This window comes from Eretmochelys imbricata, chromosome 20 (genome assembly GCF_965152235.1).
Source record: "Eretmochelys imbricata isolate rEreImb1 chromosome 20, rEreImb1.hap1, whole genome shotgun sequence".
Taxonomy (NCBI): domain Eukaryota; kingdom Metazoa; phylum Chordata; order Testudines; family Cheloniidae; genus Eretmochelys; species Eretmochelys imbricata.
Genome location: NC_135591.1, coordinates 13,099,473 through 13,120,788, shown reverse-complemented (window position 1 = coordinate 13,120,788; position 21,316 = coordinate 13,099,473). Strand labels below are relative to the sequence as shown.

The 21,316-nt window shown below is 44.5% G+C and overlaps 1 protein-coding gene across 1 annotated transcript; it reads right to left on the bottom strand.

Moving 5' to 3' along the window:
- Positions 1–715: 715 nt before the first annotated feature.
- Positions 716–20,554, bottom strand: LOC144277893 (gametocyte-specific factor 1-like). The gene is made up of 7 exons (XM_077838917.1): positions 20,533–20,554; positions 14,366–14,466; positions 11,075–11,201; positions 9,388–9,474; positions 8,864–8,927; positions 4,326–4,452; positions 716–724 (listed from the first exon to the last, which is right to left on the bottom strand). The coding sequence occupies exons 1-7, from the start codon at positions 20,552–20,554 to the stop codon at positions 716–718; spliced, it is 537 nt and encodes a 178-aa protein (XP_077695043.1).
- Positions 20,555–21,316: the final 762 nt, after the last annotated feature.

The following is a 21,316-nucleotide window of genomic DNA, read 5'->3' as shown; positions in this document are numbered from 1 at the left end:
GAGGAAATAGGCTACCTTGCATAATGACTTAGCCACTCCCAGTCTCTATTTAAGCCTAAATTAATAGTATCCAATTTGCAAATGAATTCCAATTCAGCAGTTTCTCGCTGGAGTCTGGATTTGAAGTTTTTTTGTTTTAAGATAGCGACCTTCATGTCTGTAATCGCGTGACCAGAGAGAATGAAGTGTTCTCCGACTGGTTTATGAATGTTATAATTCTTGACATCTGATTTGTGTCCATTTATTCTTTTACGTAGAGACTGTCCAGTTTGACCAATGTACATGGCAGAGGGGCATTGCTGGCACATGATGGCATAAATCACATTGGTGGATGTGCAGGTGAACGAGCCTCTGATAGTGTGGCTGATGTTATTAGGCCCTGTGATGGTGTCCCCTGAATAGATATGTGGGCACAATTGGCAACGGGCTTTGTTGCAAGGATAAGTTCCTGGGTTAGTGGTTCTGTTGTGTGGTATGTGGTTGTTCGTGAGTATTTGCTTCAGGTTGCGGGGCTGTCTGTAGGCAAGGACTGGCCTGTCTCCCAAGATTTGTGAGAGTGTTGGGTCATCCTTTAGGATAGGTTGTAGATCCTTAATAATGCGTTGGAGGGGTTTTAGTTGGGGGCTGAAGGTGACGGCTAGTGGCGTTCTGTTATTTTCTTTGTTAGGCCTGTCCTGTAGTAGGTAACTTCTGGGAACTCTTTTTACAAACACATTTAAGGTCTCTGGAGGGAAACAGAGGGAACCAAACATTCAGGTGCCTAACTCCCCATCGGGGAGAGATGTACCACCGAGAGCTTACCCCCAGTGTGGGCTCACATGGACCAATGGTCTGACCTGGCACAGCAATCCCTATGAGAGGGACGTACCATCAGCACCATGCAGTGGTAAACAGCTGCAACACATTTAAATCCAAAGACATGCAGGGCTTGAGCAATGATTTACGCAAACCCCCTACAGGAGGTAACTTGTAGAGCATGCTGATCCAGACAGTTTGAACTCTGCTAGCTCCTTGGCATCAGCGTGTGTGGAGTTAGTTTTTGAGGGTTTGATCTCTGATATCAAGGGTTAACAGCATTCTGTCTAATTACCTTGGTCGGGATAATTTCGGGACAGCAGTCGATACATGAAGGACAGTTCTGCAGGAAGGTTAGGGCTGCGAGTGCTTAGCCAAAACAGAGGGAATTTATAAGTCTGAGTCTCCTAACCAGCACCTCACATTTCTAAAGGAAACAGATGATGAGCACTCAATAGCAGCGTCTTCTCTGGTCTTCAGTTACCGGCTCCTGCAATTAGATGAAAAAGCAAGAGATTTTAGATAATCAACAATAGCAGCTCTAACATCATCCCCCAGTTGTAAGCATCAGACAAGCTGCTTTGGACTCAGTCTAGGTCCACAAGCTGCCCCCTCACCAAAGTCAATCACTGTGTTGAAACGCAGACACTTGGACTGTTCTTCCACACTCGTGCTCACAGCCAGGCAGTTTGCGGTCTCCCCAAAGCAGCGACGCAGCACTCCTCATGCTACCACCCCCAGAGCACAAGCAACACCTGTACGAGCACAGGGGAGCTAGCGTTTTGCTCCTTGGTCAGCATACCAGGGAGTAGGGGAATGGGACTGGAGGCCTGGATACGGGCTATGGGGCCCTTTCATATACACAGAGAAGGGGGGAGTTTATTAGACAAACCGTTCTCTGTTTACAAGCAACATGCAGGAAAAGCTCCTTAACTGGGGGAAGCAGGTGTCTCACTGCTCTATATAGAGTCCCAATGTATGGTGGGATGCTGTTATTCCTGCCCCTTTGGCTGTGCTCATGCAAGATCACGACTAGTGCCCAACCTGAGCCCAAAGCTCAGCATTAGTTCCTTCCCAAAAATAGACCCAGCCTGTCTGGCTGGAGCACCAGCACCTTCAGTGGAATGAAAACCAAGCAACCATCCTTACTGCTGTGACTTTGGGAGCCGACCCAGCAGAACAAGGCTGATCCCGTGCATCAGCCCATAGTGCAATGTTCATTAAGAAAGATCAAATATGAAGCACAGGTATGTTCTGTAGGTCTCCAGGAAGCCCTGCTAGACTGGATCCTCACCACACCTTGGCTAGAAAGCTGGCTAAAGCTTTATATGACCAGCTGCTCTATTTGGGCACGCTAAGGGTCCTTACCACACACTTGGAGTAAGTCGTTCTGCTTTAGCTCACTCTCAACCAATCCAAATGTACACAGACACATCTGAACTCATCTCCAGTGTGTGTTTATCAATGCTGTGACCTTCAGGCACTGAGCTAAGCCATTCCCCCTTTCACCCAAGTATCCTCCTTAGAAAACCTCATCTCACAAGATTAATGTACTAGAAAATCTAATCAGATACAGGTGCACACAATTTCAAGGTGGCCTGCCCATACAGTGACAAGACTGACTGCAGGTTTTGTCTGAAATGTTCCAGTACCTGTCCAATGATACATGTGGACTCTCCACCTGAAATCAGGACACCTACTGTCCAGCATCTGGAAATGGTCGACTATTCCATACCACAGCCAGCCAGCCCATAGTGATGACCGTAGCAAAAGCTGATGAGCAGTCATTTTTCAAGTACCAATTTCCCATCCATGCACCTCAGCATAAAAAAAAGCAGAGGGCTGCCGACAACGCACCCTGTACTCCCTAGACACATGCACCCAGCAGATTTTATTGTGAAATTGGTACAATATCCTGGGCTGCCTGGCTTTTTAATCATGGGAGGTGATTAAGCATCTGGTTGTACCTAACAGGTCTGCTTAAAAAGGAGTCCAAAAGAGGTGTTTTGAAGGCAAAATGCAAGCTTCACTGCTGCTCTAAGTACTGGAACATTTTTAAAGTTTAGTTCTGGCTTGAAAAGCGAGGATATTAGACAGTTCCCTTTACTCTGACCTGCCACTTATGTGCATTTGTTTGTTATCTTTCTGCTTACTTTACTGACCAAACTACTTCTGCTAGCCCTGCAAAGCCAGCAAAGCTGAGAGGGAGAGCTGGCTTGTGTATAGCCAGATTAGTCAAACTGAGTTCCAGCTGCAGAATCTCTAATTCTTGGCAATGCACAAGCCAGTGTGACTTTCAGATTCTTACTTGGATTCTAAGCTCTTTGGGGAAGGGACTGTCTTTTTGTTCTCTGTTTGTACAGCCCTTAGCACCATGAGATCCTGGTTGTAACAACGATATAAATAATATCGTCATGAATTTTCTGGCCTAACACCTGAGGAAAACTTGGGAATTAATCACCTCTCTCTTGTTCCCCCGCCCATGTGTTTTATGTAAGGCTGCTTTTGACAGGAGAACTGCACTTAAAGGGTAAAAAAAAATATCCTGCTTGGTGCAAAGAAGGAGTCGATTAGCATAGTGTGTTACAATTTTCAGATTTTTCTTAAATCAGATTACAACCAGACTATTAGACGTTATGCTTTTGAAACGTATTCATCACTCAGCACCTCAGAGTTACAGTTACATGAATCCTGACCTACTAGCTCAAAATACAGTGATAAAAATAAACTACAGAAATAAGCTTCATACCAAGCCCCCATTTATGTGGAGTGTGTTTTGCACTGCAAATAACTGTGTCCATGATGCTGCATTCTCAGTTCATTCACGCTTTCCCCTGGCAATTTACAGCAGGCGTCAAGTAGCATGTGTATTTCAATGGGGATCTCCTGCAAAAGTGTTTAATTTTTAGTGCAGAATTCCCTCAGGAATACACATTACTACACCACTATGTGGGTGACTTCCTACATGAACACTTATTCCAAACAATGGCCTTTTTAGTTTAGATTACATCCCCTTGGAAGTAATACTGGTAGGTTTTCCTGGATAGACATACCCTAGCTCTGAGTTTTCAATCAAGTTTTGCAAAACCAAACCAAATGCTACAGCTGCTACACACGTGTACAGCTTCCACTGACTTCAGTAGCAGCTATACCCGAAGAGCTACAACTGTGTTGAGCTCCACTGTGCCAAACTCAGACCTGTTTGTAAGCCTCGACTTTTGTTCAACCAATAGCGGTGAATAAGTTAAATGTCAGATGCTACAGTAATGGGGGCAATACATGGAGCCTGACAACCTTTGACACAATGCCACCTACAGCAAAATAAAACCTGGATACAGAAGACACTCCATCCACTACAGAAATGCAGCTGCTTCTAGGGAGGATTGTGTTACAGAGCTCTCCATCTCCACTTGCTGATGGTGGTAATAAAAGCATTTCAGTTTATGGAGGAGAATGCTGACACATGGAATAAAAATACAGAGAAAAGTTATCCCGTTCCACTTTGAGCTAACATGTAGGTCCCATCTTACAGCATGAGGAGACCACCAGCCGTTGTACTTACTGCTTTTCCAGGATAGGCTATACGGCAAGGACTTGGGTGCTCTCATGCCTGACATTAGGTTACTCTTTTGTTCCATTACTACGCTGGACCCAGGGCTGAAAGAGATCAAAGACGAATTATCCTACACATGTGTACTTCTTTTAGCCAAGTACCTTTTACTATAAATATTCAAGTATTCTTCTAAAACTGAAGACAACAGAGTATGTTAATTTAAACAAACCTTCATGCAATCAGAACAGTTACTTCTCCTCACAAAGGCTAGAGAAAAGTGTACAACATGTTGATGCCATCTACTTTGGCTAAAATCCCCAGAATCAGTCATCCAGACAAGAAAGAAAGAAGCCAAAGACAGCAAGAAAAACCAGAGTTAAAGCTTGATTATCAGTATTGCACTGCCCTCAACTGTAAATGGCATCTCAGCACACATGCCCTAGTCATCTCTATACATGCAGACTTCATGCAGACGTCTAACAGTGAATGCCAGTGAAAATGAGATAGGATCAGAGGCTAAAATAGGGAAAGAAAAAGTTAAAAATTACTTAGACAAGTTAGATGTCTTCAAGTCAGCAGGGCCTGATGAAATACATCCTAAAATATTCAAGGTGCTGACTGAGGAGATATCTGAGCCATAAGCAATTATCTTTGAAAAGACATGGAAGACAGGAGATTCCAGAGGACTAGAAAAGAGGCAAATATAGCGCCGAATCTATAAAAAGGGGAATAAGGACAACCTGGGGAATTACAGACCAGTCAGCTTAACATCAGTACCCGAGAAGATAATGGAGCAAATAATTAAGCAATCAAATTGCTGAATCCTAGAAAATAATAAAGCGATAAGGAACAGTCAGCATGGATTTGTCAAGAACAAATCGTGGCAAAACCAACCTAATAGCTTTCTTTGACAGTGTAACAAGCCTTGTGGATGGGGGAGGGTAATGGTAGATGTGGTGTATCTTAAGTTTAATAAGGCTTTTGATATGGTCTTGCATGACCTCCTCATAAACAAACTAGGGAAATACAACCTAGATGGAGCTCCTCCAAGGTGGGTGAATAACTGGTTGGAAAATCGTTCCCAGAGAGTAGGTGGCTCACAGTCAAGCTGGAAGGGCATACTGAGTGGGGTCCCACAGGGATCAGTTCTGGGTCCAGTTCTGTTCAGTATCTTCATCAGCAATTTAGATAATAGCATAGAGAGCACATTTATAAAGTTTGCAGACAATACCAAGCTGCAAGGGGTTACAAGTACTTTGGGGGACAGGATTAAAATTCAAAATGATCTGGACAAACTGGAGAAATGGTCTGAAGTAAATAGGATGTGCAACACTCCATAGTCATCATAGTATTATTATTAGGATGATTATGGCATAATTATGATGTTTTGTACAAGTTCGTCATGTAAGGTGTCATTGGAAAAATTATGATTTGCTGAATATGATTATCCTATTTGTATGCATGTATCATTTTTGTATTTGAAGTTATGAATATTGACTAGGTATCTGTATTTCAAAGGGGCTTACTCTGGAAAACACCCACAGCCAGCCTTTCAGGTACAACAATGAAGAAGCCAAACAGTGCTAATGGCTCATCAACAAAGACAATGGGCTGTGGAATAGCTTAGCCTTCCTGTGGAAGGCCAGTCTGTAAGTTATGGCTGCTATGACTCTGCAAGGGCATGTGACCAGACCATGCTTCTGGACTCCATTTGGGGTACCTGAATTTTTCCACAAACTGGTCTGGGAACCAAGTTTGAAACAGAGCTCCTGCCATGTGAAAAAGCTATATAAGGCAAGGAGTGACATCGTTGGTTGTTCTTCACTTCCCCACAACTCAACAGAGAGAAGCTCTAAAAGAAAAAGTCTTAGAACAGGGTAGGAGATCCCAAGCTGCAAAACAAATGCAGCTTGTCCCTTAAGAATCTGCAAGCCTGACTGTATCATCAACCAGGGTGAGAATTTGTTAATTCATATCCAATCTTTCTAGTATTTTCGGCTTATAGTTTGCAGTTCTGTTTATTTACTAGGTAATCTGCTTTGGTCTGTTTTCTATCACTTATAATCTCTCTTTTGTAGTTAAACTTTTTTGCTTTATCTAAACTGGTATGCCTGTGACCAAAGTGTCTGGGGGAAAATCTCAGCCTGGTTAACACAAGTATGCATTGTCCTCTCCATACTGAGGGAATGGCGAACTGGGTTTTGATCAGGGCGGGATGGTACAGCTCTGGGGTCCCAGACTGGGGGTTATTTTGGCTGTAGCCTCTCTATTGCTGGATCATGCAGTGGCTGTCCAAAGCCTGCATGAAACTGCAGCTGGGTGTGTCACTGCCTGTGTGAATGCTGCTGGGAGTGTAGGTCCAGGAGCAGTCTATAGCCTGTCACAGCAGCACAGTGCTGAGAGGGAGCCCAGGCTGGTGAGTCAGTGGGCTCAGTGGAACCCCAGTCCCAGGTGGCACCCCTGGGGGAAGCCGTCACAGGATGAAATTCAATAAGAACAAATTCAGAGTACTCCACTATCAGTCGCACACATACAAAATGGGAAATGACTGCCTAGGACGGAGTACTGAAGAAAAGGATCTGAGGGTCATACTGGATCACAAGCTAAACAGGAGTCAACATCATTCTGAGATGCATTAGCAGGAGTGTTGTAAGCAAGACGCGAGAAGTAATTCTACTGCTCTAGTCCATGCTGATTAAATGTCATCTGGAGTATTGTGTCCAATGATTGGTGCCACATTTCAGGAAAGATGTGGACAAATTGAAGAAAGTTCAGAGAAGAGCAACAAAACTGATTAAAGGTCTAAAAAACATGACCTATGGGGGAAGATTGAAAAAAATTGGGTTTGTTTAGCCTGGAGAAGAGAAGACTGAGGAGGGACATAACGGTTTTCAAGTAGATAAAAGGTTGCTACAAGGAAAAGGGAGAAAAACTGTTCTCTTTAACCACTGAGAATAGGACAAGAAACAATGGGCTTAAATTTCAGCAAGGGCGGTTTAGGTTTGACAGGAAGTTTTTCCTTTTGTCCAAGTGGTTGAGCACTGGAATAAATTGCTTAGGGAGGTTGCAGAATCTCCATCACTGGAGATTTTTAAGAGCAGGTTAGACAGACAGCTGTGAGGGATGGTCTAGATCAGTGGTTTTCAAACTCTTTTTCTGGTGACCCAGTTGAAAAAAACTGTTGATGCCCGCGATCTAAAGGAGCTGGGGATGAGGAGTCTGGGGTGTGGGCTGCGGCCAGAAATGAGGGGCTCAGAGTGTGGGAGGGGGTCAGGGGCTCTGGGCTGGGGCTGCAGGAGCGGGCTCTGGGTTTGGGGGGTTCAGAGCTGGGACAGGGGTGTGGTGTTACCTGGGGAGGCTCCTGGTCAGCGGTGCAGCTGGGGTGCAGAGGCAGGCTTCCTGCCTTTCCTGGCACTGCGGACAACGCTGCACCCCGGAAGCGGCCAGCAGCATGTCCGGCTCCTAGGCGCAGGGGTGCAAGCAGCTCCGCATGGCTCTCGCCCACAGGCATTGCCCCACCCAGCTCCCACTGGCCGGGAACTGGCCAATGGGAGTGCAGAGCCGGTGCTCGGGGCGGGGGCAGCGCATGGAGCCCTGGGGCTCACCCCCCACCTAGGAGCTGGACCTGCTGCTGGCCGCTGCCAGGGCACAGTGCTGTGTCGGAACAGCTAGGGACTAGCCTGCCTTAGCTGGGCAGCACCACCGACGGGACTTTTAACAGCCCGGTCAGCAGTGCTGACGAGAGCCGCCGCGGCCCAGTGCCTTTCATTCCGCAACCCAGTTCTGGGTCACGACCCGCAGTTTGAAAACCACTGGTCTAGATAATACTTAGTCCTGCCATGAGTGCATGGGACTGGACTAGAGGACTTCGAGGTCCCTTCAGTCCTACAATTCTATGTCACTGTTAGAGGCTGTAGAAGTTCATATGTTGATGTCCTCTGATTAGACAGGTAAGGCACAGTACAATGATTTGGGTGTTCAGGGGTGAGACAGAGATAATGACCAGACACATTATGCTTCATTTTCCAATCCTGCATGTGATTACACAAACAACAAAATGATTATTTCTGACTCAGGTCATGAGAGATTAGATTAGCTGTCAGAAGTTTAAGCCTAAATTGCTTAACAGCTGACATCAGTCTGCATTTCTATCAAGCCCAGCAGAACAGTTTAGTGTTTAATAACCCCCCCAACAAATACAGAACCAGTGGGGATTGAACCCAGGACCATCAGCACTAATAGTACTACAGTAGAACTAGAGGAGTAACCATTATCTGGTAGCAACAGTATGTTCTTATACTCTCCTATGGATCTGCCACTAAAAGGAGACAGGAAACATTGACCCAGGGGCACAGGAATGTTGAGTCATGCCAGTGGGAACGCCCCCACCATCACCCCAAAAATAGAATTCGTAAAGTAAATTGCATCTTCCCAACAACACAGCAGCATGAGTTCAAAGTAGTTTGAAAGCACATCTTTTATGGAAAGCACTGTCACAAGAAATACACCTTTTGCTACCTGTTTACGCCACTACTGAACGTGCCCCAAACGAAAGCAGAATTTGATTGCTCCTGTAGATCTGCCAAAAGGAAATAGACATCATTGTGGCTCAGTACCGAGTAACTTCTGCAAGCGTCATAGCAACATCAAATAAGAAATATGGCAGAGACGCTGCTAGGTTTACAAAACGGAATGAGAATTTTTTAAGGCTTGGCATAAGTGACAGCAAAGCAGACATTTAACTGAGAAATATAAAGTGTAAAGGTTATCATCAATTTCCATTTTCATCAAAGCACAGATGGTGCAACAGACTATATGGAAAACAACAGAAGTTTTGTAGAGAATAGAAGGCATGTGGAAGAGCCTGTGAAGCAGGAGAACTTAATTTGTTCAGAGACAGTATAATTGGGTGTCCCAACACATGATCTGTGCAGAAGAATCTATGGGACCTCTCTCTCCTAGTCCATGTGACTTCTTTGGGGACAAGAAGAAGGGAATAGCAGGCGCTGACAGCCCGTGTCATCAACCTACGTCTTTACCTCTATCCCAATCTTCGTCACATGGGGGCGGCTGCCACATGCTGACAATGTTCATCTTCTCTCCCTGGCAGTTATTTGACTGACTCACTTAAAGCAAAGAAGAGTCTAAGTGAGAAAATCTTTTTGGATAAAATAAAATCCTATTTTAGGTACATTAATAATTTTTTGACCTAGCTGTAGAATAGCTCTAGGCCTTGGAGAGGAGCAGCATACACTGGAAGCTGATCAGGTACTCCCCTAGTCTTAGGAGCAAAACTCTTGAGGCCAGGGATGGGCATCTTGAAGGTAGCAAAGGGATACAAAATCCATGAGAACCCTTTGGTGGGCCATACCTTAAGAGGCTATATATTGTCTAACTCAGAAAGGTTTGTACAACACCGAACGTTTGGCAAGCCAAATCAAATGATCTGGCAGGGTGGATGTGGCCCCCATTTGCCAATGCCTGTTTTAGGCCTTTTCTAAAGCTAAACAATTCTGCACACATTTTTCAGCAATGGTGCAGCTGCTCCAACATACGAATTGGGAGAGGGTTCAGGTGTGTTTCTACTGTCATGTCACAAAAATCTTCTCAGGGTTTTTTCACTACTGTCATGCTCTAAGCCCTGTCTACATTAACACGCACATCATTGCTGTCTTCAGTACAACTCTACATTTGCCAGAGAATAGGTATGTTTTCCAGTGTAGTGATAGCTATATAGATATCAGTGGGGGGAAGAACTGGAACATGACCCACATAACCAAGTGATTTAGGTGCTGGGCTGACAGACCTGGATAGTGAACTCCTCATCACAGAGCAGACAGCATGGGCAGTGGTAGGGAAGCTTCTCCATAGTCCCCTCCCCAACTTGCCCCACTCTGAACTGGAGGAACCCAACTCCTGTTGGGAAAGTTGTTCAGCCTCCCTGGCTCAGTCATGGCTTTTCTGCTAAGATAGTCAAGTAGGATGTAACAGAAGTGAGGATTGTTATGATCAAGACACTTGTCCATTAAGAACTGGACTGAGACCAATTTATTTCACATATGCCACTAGACAGGCTATAAAGATTTTTGGTCACTATCAGGTCAGATCTGCACTGGAGACCCACCCCTCTCATGGCCACTATCTTTCCCCTCTAAGCCATCCAGATTCCCAACTAGATCTCATTCAACACACACAGTTTATGGCATAATGCACAGTTCCCATTTTAATGCTAAAATCTCTGGCAGATAACACATGTAATACAAGCCAGTTGCCTCTCAGATGCTTAGGAGAATTTGCATGGACACAGAATGAATGAAACTCAAGCCTTCAAGGACTCCTGCTGCTTCAGGATCATGAAGCACTACAGGTAAAGGTTTCAGAGTAACAGCCGTGTTAGTCTGTATTCGCAAAAAGAAAAGGAGTACTTGTGGCACCTTAGAGACTAACCAATTTATTTGAGCATGAGCTTTCGTGAGCTACAGCTCACTTCATCGGATGCATCCGATGAAGTGAGCTGTAGCTCACGAAAGCTCATGCTCAAATAAATTGGTTAGTCTCTAAGGTGCCACAAGTACTCCTTTTCTTTTTACAGGTAAAGGGTTGCTTATGGAATAATAGAGCATTAAAACAATCTAACATTAACAGCAGAAGTTACGTTAGAACTCCGTTAGCCCAAGAGTTCCCAAAGTGAGTTTACAGAGCCGAAGGAATCTAATATTTTCTCACCAATGTGCTCCTCAATGCAGCTTTTGTCATCACAGCTTGATATATGACAGCTGATCTCAGCTCTGGGAACCTGATGGCGGGCATTAAAGGGGCATGTGGCTAGCTGCTTTGCAATTTCAGGGTGGTTCTAGAGAAACAGAAAAAGCATGTGCTATCTCACTGTATTCACCCAAACCCTTGTGTTTTCTAATCACTAGTGAAGGGTTTGTGCAATCTGCATCCTGAAATAGGTTGAAAAAATTAAAACAAGGAAAGTCAAACTTAGTTCAGGTCCTGAGCACAAAAGCAGTGGAAAAACAGCAAAGCATATGCATCCTTTATGATACAGCCTATGTTTGTTTATTTTCACATTTAAACTACACCCTGCATTTATCTGATTGAAGATCAGCCCCAGAACAAGCACAGTGAAACTGTTGCAGTGTCATCACTGGCATGGTTCAGTGCACAGATGAAATTGCCCTAAAAACCCTACATGGGGAGTAAGTGCTTTGAAACCCTAAATAATTCAGCCACTTTATTTTTAAATTAAGTAAGAGACAAACTAGAGAACAAGAAGAAAATCAAGGAAAGTGTGAATGATGGAGGCAACCTAGTGACAGAGGATGTGGAAAAAGCTAATGTACTTTTTTTGCCTCTGTCTTCACGAACAAGGTCAGCTCCCAGACTACTGCACTGGGCAGCACAGCATGCGGAGGAGGTGACCAGCCCTCTGTGGAGAAAGAAGTGGTTCGGGACTATTTAGAAAAGCTGGGCGAGCACAAGTCCACGGGGCTGGATATGCTGCATCCGAGAATGCTGAAGGAGTTGGCGGATATGACTGCAGAGCCATTGGCCATTCTCTTTGAAAACTCACGGCGATCGGGGGAGGTCCCAGATGACTGGAAAAAGGCTAATGTAGTGCCCATCTTTAAAAAAGGGAAGAAGGAGGATCCTGGGAACTACAGGCCAGTCAGCCTCACCTCAGTCCCTGGAAAAATCATGGAGCAGGTCCTCAAGGAATCAATTCTGAAGCACTTAGAGGAGAGGAAAGTGATCAGGAACAGTCAGCATGGATTCACCAAGGGCAAGTCATGCCTGACTAATCTAATTGCCTTCTATGACGAGATAACTGGTTCTGTGGATGAAGGGAAAGCAGTGGACGTGTTATTCCTTGACTTTAGCAAAGCTTTTGACATGGTCTCCCACAGTATTCTTGCCAGCAAGTTAAAGAAGTATGGGCTGGATGAATGAACTATAAGGTGGATAGAAAGCTGGTTAGATTGTCGGGCTCAACGGGTAGCGATCAATGGCTCTATGTCTAGTTGGCAGCCAGTATCAAGTGGAGTGCCCCAAGGGTCGGTCCTGGGGCTGGTTTTGTTCAGTATCTTCATTAATGATCTGGAGGATGGTGTGGATTGCACACTTAGCAAGTTTGCAGATGACACTAAACTGGGGGGAGTGGTAGATACGCTGGAGGGCAGGGATAGGATACAGAGGGACCTAGACAAGTTGGAGGATTGTGCCAAAGAAATCTGATGAGGTTCAACAAGGACAAGTGCAGAGTCCTGCACTTAGGACAGAAGAATCCCATGCACCGCTACAGACTAGGGACCGAATGGCTTGGCAACAGTTCTGCAGAAAAGGACCTAGGGGTGACAGTGGACAAGAAGCTGGATATGAGTCAACAGTGTGCCCTTGTTGCCAAGAAGGCCAATGGCATTTTGGGATGTGTAAGTAGGGGCATTGCCAGCAGAGCTAGGGACGTGATCGTTCCCCTCTACTCGACATTGGTGAGGCCTCATCTGGAGTACGGTGTCCAGTTTTGGGCCCCACTCTACAAGAAGGATGTGAAAAAATTGGAAAACGTCCAGCAGAGGGCAACAAGAATGCTTAGGGGACTGGAACACATGACTTATGAGGAGAAACTGAGGGAACAGGGATTGTTTAGTCTGTGGAAGAGAAGGAAGAGGGGGGATTTGATAGCTGCTTTCAACTACCTGAAAGGGGGTTCCAAAGAGGATGGATCTAGACTGTTCTCAGTGGTACCAGATGACAGAACGAGGAGTAATGGTCTCAAGTTGCAGTGGGGGAGGTTTAGGTTGGATATTAGGAAAAACTTTTTCACCAGGAGGGTGGTGAAGCACTGGAATGGGTTACCTAGGGAGGTGGTGGAATTTCCTTCCTTAGAGGTTTTTAAGGTCAGGCTTGACAAAGCCCTGGCTGGGATGATTTAATTGGGGATTGGTCCTGCTTTGAGCAGGGGGTTGGACTAAATGACCTCCTGAGGTCCCTTCCAACCCCGATATTCTATGATAAGTCTCTGCCTGCGCTAGAGCTTAAGTCTTTGCAGTTAATTTAACCCTTCTGAAACAGGAGGGAAGTTACTCAATGTTCCAGCTGAGGTCACATCTATATTGGGGGCATTTTGCCAGTATAGGTAAACTAGTGTGGACATAGAAGAGCACTACTGTCCCCCACTGAATGAAGAGCCTTTACCCTTAGAAAAGAGCAAGAATACAAAGAGGACGAACCCACTGCTCAGGCTTGCTCTGCATGGCTTTTCTATCACTATAGCGATGTTGGCTAGGGGTGTGATTCCTAACCAATACAATCACACCAGTACATCATCTTAACACGTGGATGCAGTTATACCGATATAAGTGTGCTTATACCTGTACAACTAATATACACTAGCACTGGAGAGCTTAAAATAAAATACTAGACTGAGAGGACAAAAGAAAGGAGCAGATTCTCCTCTTAAATATACAGCATTCTCGCCCAGGATAGAAGACTGAGAAGAGGGACTTGCAGACAGATGTACACTGAATAGAGTTATTAGCAATATAAAAAAAAGATGGCTTAGCAGCTCTCCTGCTCTGATTGCAAAGTAAAGAATTAACTGCAACATCAGATCGCTTCTGCTTTGGCCAGCCAGAAGGCATCCATATAACTCTGGCTGCATTTGCTCCATGGCCTGTATTGGGAAGTAAATACCCTGGTCCCATGAGTGAACTGTTGGAAGAGAATAGGATCCCATCACTGAGCTAGGTATTCTGAAGAACCTGTTTCGCCTTTCTTCAGGGTAAATGCACTGATCTGAAGGGCATTACTAAATATGAACTGGATGCTTTTACGAAGTGGTAAATGGATGAGCGATATAAATATGAAATAAAGACGGCTTCTTCCAGCCTAATAGCAAGTGAATGCATCCTTCTAGCAAAAGGCAGCACAGCGTACTGAGCTCACCATGCATTAGCATTTACAAAAATATGATTTCCCAAGTGCATTAGAGACCTTAACATCCCATCCTACCTTCCTGCACTTTATAAGATGATAGGAAAACCGACAGGCCCTGATTTGATGATATTTATCATAGGGACATTGTATTAACCTCTCTGGATCCAAAGCATCAACTGGAAGAGAAGGAATAAAAAGACAAAAGAAAACATTCTGTAAAACAAGATCTAAGTTCATCATCAACACAATTAACAAGAGTGGAAACATACTAGGTACTGGAGCTGCCCTCTAACGGGGTTAAGCCATCAATTTTTAATAGCCGAGACAAAAATGCAAAACTGCTAAGTTGGCACTCATTGTGTGTACCCAACCAAATTCACTTCGGATTTTGGGTGAGTGGAATATTCAATTAAAAACTGAGGAGGGATAGCTCAGTGGTTTGAGCACTGGCCTGCTAAACCCAGGGTTGTGAGTTCAATCCTTGAGGGGGCCATTTAGGGATCTGGGGCAAAAATTGGGGATTGGTCCTGCTTTGAGCAGGGGGTTGGACTAGATGACCTCCTGAGGTCCCTTCCAACCCTGATATTCTATGATTCTATGAAAGCGCAAACAGTAGTGCAGAGTGGCCAGTACATATTAATGACTATACTTATGCAGAACAGTGAGCTGGAAATAAACATTACTATAAAAACCCTTGAAGCTACCAAATTAGCTAGTTGTACAGCAGTGACATGCTAAGGATTGGCAGAAGCACAGCATTCTGAAGTAAATCCTTTTGCATTTACCTTCATACTCCAAGGCCATCTCTGCTGGATTAAGAAAAAAATCAAACTAAACCAAACATGTCTGGAGTTAAGGATGCAATTTGCACTACAGAGCACTTGGCCCTGTAAAGTGCAGAGGTTGGCAGGTGCTTAAGAGCCCAACACTCACTGAACATAGTGAGGGGCTAAGTCACAGGCACTTTTTGAAAGCGTTCCCTCCTAGTCCATACTATGACCCAGAGACAGGCATGAGTCACCTTAATCACTTAACAGTTACACAGAAGGGACAAGGTAGGGGAGGACCAACTTCTGATAGTGAGACACACAAGCTTTCAAGCATACATAGACCTCTTCTTCAGGATTCAGTTTGTGTCCGTGCAGCAGCTTTCTTGCCATCACAAATGTGTCTCCCCTCACACCTTCCATGCTATTTATCCACGTTTGTATCAGTGTACAGAGGGCATGCACAGAAAGGAACATGGACCAACGGACAGTGGGAGGTTTTCTAGATAGCTGGAAGTAAGGAGGACGGGCCAGATTGATTACATAAATCAGTGTTTTTCAACCTTTTTGATACCAGGGACCAGCTTAGAACCATAGAATATCAGGGTTGGAAGGGACCTCAGGAGGTCATCTAGTCAAACCCCCTGCTCAAAGCAACACCAACACCAACTAAATCATCCAAGCCAAGGCTTTGTCAAGCCGGGCCTTGAAAACCTCTAAGGATGGAGTTTCCACCATCTCCCTAGGTAACCCATTCCAGTGCTTCACCACCCTCCTAGTGAAATAGTGTTTCCTAATATCCAACCTAGACCTCCCCCACTGCAACTTGAGAGCATTGCTTCTTGTTCTGTCATCTGCCACCACTGAAAACAGCCTTGCTCTATCCTCTTTGGAACCCCCCTTCAGGTAGTTAAAGGCTGCTATCAAATTCCCCCTCACTCGTCACTTCTGCAGACTAAATAACCCCAGTTCCCTCAGCCTCTCCTTGTAAGTCATGTGCCCCAGCTCCTTAATAATTTTCGTTGCCCTCCGCTGGACTCCCTCCAATTTCTCCACATCCCTTCTGTAGTGGGGGGACCAAAACTGGACGCAACACTCCAGGTGTGGCCTCACCAGTGCCAAATGGAGGGGAATAACCACTTCTCTAGATCTGCTGGCAATGCTCCTACTAATACAGCCCAATATACCATTGGCCTTCTTGGCAACAAGGGCACACTGCTGACTCATATCCAGCTTCTCATCCACTGTAATCCTCAGGTCCTTCCCATGCACTGTAGCAGTGCATGGGATTTCCTTCCTTCCTTCCTAAGTGCAGAACTCTGCACTTGTCCTTGTTGAACCTTATCAGATTTCTTTTGGCCCAATCCTCCAATTTGTCTAGGTCACTCTGGACCCTTCCCTACCTTCCAGCATATCTACTTCTCCTCCCAGTTTAGTGTCATCTGCAAACTTGCTGAGGGTGCAATTAATCCCATCATCCAGACCATTAATAAAGATGTTGAACAAAACCAGCCCCAGGACTGACCCCTGGGGCACTCCGCTTGATACCACCTGCCAACTAGACATGGAGCCATTGATCACTACCCGTTGAGCCCGACAATCTAGCCAGCTTTCTATCCACCTTATAGTCCATTCATCCAATCCACACTACTTTAACTTGCTGGCAACAATACTGTGGGAGACCGTATCAAAAGTTTTGCTAAAGTCAAGATATATCACATGCACTGCTTTCCCCATATCCACAGAACCAGTTATCTCATCATGGAAGGCAATCAGGTTGGTCAGGTATCACTTGCCCTTGGTGAATCCAAAGCTTGCAGCCTTTCTAAACAGTGTCAGGGAGATCTGAGAGACAGGCCATTGAGAAAGACTGACACAGGTACTTAGGACAAATGGCTACTTGTGACAAAGTGGAAAATGTCCTAGTGTTTGCATAAATACTGTGCGCGCCTCAGTTTTCCCTATGTGTTGCACAAGTATCTAGGTGGTGGGATAAGGGTGTGTGACCTTTGCAGATACCCTGAGAGGGAAGGTACAAGTGCTGTCTAGCTCCCTGGGCCCAGACAATAGTTGTATCCTGGCAACTGATTGCCGGGCCCCATCCTCTGCAAGAGCCAGCTGGAGGAATTGGAGAACAAAGGGAGGTGGAGGCCAGGTGACCGGTTTGCCTGGGGAACAGCATACAAGATGGAGGAGGGGCAACTGGGTGCGACTGCAGGTGGACTGCTGGAGGCTGGTCAGACTCCTGGTTTGGGACTCAGGAGGAGAGACCCATGGCTCTGGGTCTCCTCAAGTTGAACTTTGCTGTAACTTCCTGCTTTCTGTGCTAACAAGATTCTGCTCTATGCTGTGTTCCAGACGACTAATAAACCCTTCTGTTTTACACCGCCGGATGAGAGTCACTCCTGACTGCTGAAGTCGGGGGTGCATGGCCCCTTTGGAGGGCATGTAAGGTTTCCCCAGGTGTCCTATTCAGGTGGCTCACTGCAGGGAGCTTATGGCATACGACAGGGATGCTGAATGCTCTGAGGTCAGACCAAGGAGGAGCTGAAGCCCAGGAGGCTTGTCCTAGTGTGAGTGTGCCCCAAGGGGTAGTCACACTGCAAGAGGGTCCTGGTCCGGGGGCTAGTCTTCACCAGACTCACTGCAGCTGCGCTAAGGTAGGGCAGTAGTGTAAATGCACTATGAAGACCAGAGAGCGCTTTCCTGTCAGCATAATTACTCTACCTCAGTGAAAGGTGGAAGCTATGACAGAATGAGAGTGTTTCCCACTGACTTAGTGCTGGTGTGGACAGCTCAGGGGGGTGGCTTTTTCATATCCGTGACAGACATAAGTGACAACAACTTAAGCGGAAGCGTAGACAAGCCCTGAACTTCATTCAATGGTTCCAGAGCACCAAGCCCGTGCATCCATGAACTACTATAGGGTGGAAAAAAGTCCTCAATGCATCAAACCAACACCATATACCTGGCTAGGCCTCTGGAGAGGCAGCACCCTTACCTGACCATGGTACTAATTAGGGCTGTCGATTAATCACAGTTAACTCACGCGATTAACTCAAAAAAAAATTATTAAAAAAATGAATCACACAGTTACATTTCAATTGGTATTCTATTGTGTGTGTGTATTAAACATTTTCAGATGTTTTCTACATTTTCAAATATATTGATTTCAGTTACAACACAGAATACAAAGTGTACAGTGCTCACTCTATTCTGTTACAAATATTTGCACTGTAAAAATGATAAACAAAAGAAATAGCATTTTTCAATTCACTTCATACAAGTACTGAAGTGCAATCTCTTTATCGTGAAAGTGCAACTTACAAATATAGATTTTTTTGTTACATAACTTCACCCAAAAACAAAACAATGTAAAACTTTAGACCTTACAAGTCTACTCACTCCTACTTCTTGTTCAGTCAATCACGGAGAGAAACAAGTCTGTTGACATTTATGGGAGATATGCTGCCCACTTCTTATTCACAATGTCACCTGAAAGTGAGAACAGGCATTTGTATGGCACTTTTGTAGCCGGCATTGCAAGGTATTTACATGCCAGAGATGCTGAACATTCGTATGCCCCTTCCTGCCTCGGCCACTGTTCCAGAGGACGTGCTTCCATGCGGATGACACTTGTTAAAAAAAATAATGGGTTAAATAATGTGTGACTGAACTCCTTGGGGGAGAGCGGTGCGCCCCCTGCACTATTTCACCGCACGCTGCCACAGATTTCCTGTTATAGCAGTTGCGGATGATGACCCAGCAAATGATGTTCATTTTAAGAACACTTTCACTGCAGATATGACCAAACACAAAGAAGGTACCAATCTGAGATTTCTAAAGATAGCTACAGTACTCGACCCAAGGTTTAAGAATCTGAAGTACCTTCCAAAATCTGAGAGGGACGAGGTGTGGAGCATGCTTTCAGAAGTCTTAAAAGAGCAATACTCCGATGTTGAAACTACAGATCTAAACCACCAAAAGAGAAAAGCAAACTTCTGCTGGTGGCATCTAACTCAGATGATGAAAGTGAACATGTGTTGGGCCACACTGCTTTGGATCGTTATTGAGCAGAACTCATCAGCATGGACACATTATCTCCTGCAAATGTAAACAAACTTGTTTGTCTTAGCAATTGGCTGAACAAGAAGTAAGACTGAGTGTACTTGTAGGCTCTAAAGTTTTACATTGTTTTGTTTGAGAATGCAATTTTTTTTGTACATAATTCTACATTTGCGAGTTCAACTTTCATGATAAAGAGATTGCACTATATTACTTGTATTAGGTCAAGTGAAAAACACTATTTCTTTGGTTTTTTTGTAGAGCATAAATATTTGTAATAAAAAATAAATATAAGTGAGCACTGTACACTTTGTATTCTGTGTTGTAATTGAAATAAATATATTTGAAAATGTAGAAAACATCCACAAATGTTTAAATGGTATTTTATTATTTTTAAGTGCGCGATTACATTTTTTAATTGCTTGACAGCCCTAGTACTAACAGGATATTAATCATGTTGCGTCTGTAGCAAAACGCATTTTGGAGCCAGCCACTGGTAATAAAGTCAATTATGAATTATGGCAAGGACAGGGCCTTAATAAGAACAGTCACTTCACTGGGATGATCCCCAGGAAACTGATTTAGGCCCTGGCTGCACAAGACATGACTGTAGCTTTATAACCAGTTTGTACCCCACAAAGCAAATTTGATCTGCTAGTTGGATCATCCATTTCTCCAGACCACAGACATGCTGCAGCTGGGGGACATAGTCCACTAGGTCAATGTGGGAACCCACAAACCATGATGCACACTGTGGAGGACTGCAAAATGGCAACTTCCTGGTGGTTTTCATGCCTTGAACATCACTGATAAGAACGCTGCGACTTGGCCGGATTGCATACGCTAAATAAATAAAACGAATCACACATAGCTGCAGTTACGCCCCCACTCCAGCCTTCCTGGCTCACAAAGGTTGGGTCATGATGTAGAGTATCTGCACCCAATACACTGCCTAGAAGCATTTGTCTCAGAACACCCAGTCCCGGACCCAACAACTACATATTACCCAGCCAGTCTCACACCCACCTTGCAAAACCTAGGTATTGTTTCTTGCTGTGATATTGACCCACATTATCCTTTATTGCCTCTAAAGTTTGTGTGGTTTTGAATTGCAAGACCACCACTGCACCTGGTTTTGGGTCCCAGAATGAAAGAAGTTGTGAACTGCTGCTCTAATACACAGAAGCATATATTCACCAAACTTAATGCCTATAGCGGAAAGTTACTCCACTTCCTCCTTTAACCAAGTTTAAGATACTTTCATACTTTCAAAGATCTAAGCTGTCTCTCACTGTATCTTTGCAGGATACATGAATAGAAATATAGAATTGTAGGACTGGAAGGGACCTCGAGAGGTCATCTAGTCCAGTTCCCTGCATGAATATTAGAAGCCAGCAAAGAAACACTTACCATAGTTGCCTTCTAAATCCATTTTACTGCTGCTGAAAGAACTGAAGCTTTGTTGGAGGACGCTTTGAGCCAGTCTCTCAGTGTCACTCTCCTCCTAAAAATATCAACCCTACAGACGAAAAATGAGGAGATTCACAGATTTCTAAGGCCAGAAGAGACAATTATGATAATCTAGGAGTGGTTTTTAACCTGTCACCTGCAGACCCCTGGGGGTCCACAGATTATGTCTAGGATTTCCAAAGGGGTCCTGCACCTCCATTCAAAATTTTTTAGGAGTCCTCAAATGAAAAAAAGTTGAAAACTACTGATCTAGGCTGACCTTCTGTAGAACACAAGGCATAGGACTGCCATGAATTAATTCCCATTTGACCTAGAGCAGATCTTTTTGAAATCAAAATTGGATGTCTTTCTAAAATTTGATGGAGAATCTACAACAGTTAGTAATTTTTCCAATGGTTAATTATCCTCACTGTTAAAAATAAACCTTATTTCCATTCTGCGTTTTTCTAGCTTCAACTTCCAGGCACTGGAAATAACTTTAAAGTCATTTCAATTTATCCATCACAGCTATTAAGTGTCAAAGATCAACTGCACTACAGCAAGTGGTAGACTTTATATCTACGCTGTACATGCATAGGATACAAGCTTATTCTTGGGGGCCCACGTATAATGTAGGGTACCGGGAACCACGTATTCTTGTGCTCCACAGAGAAAAGGTTTCCTCCGAGATGCTAAAATCCACAGATTTTTGTCTGAAACATCCTCTTTTCCCAATACATTTAAG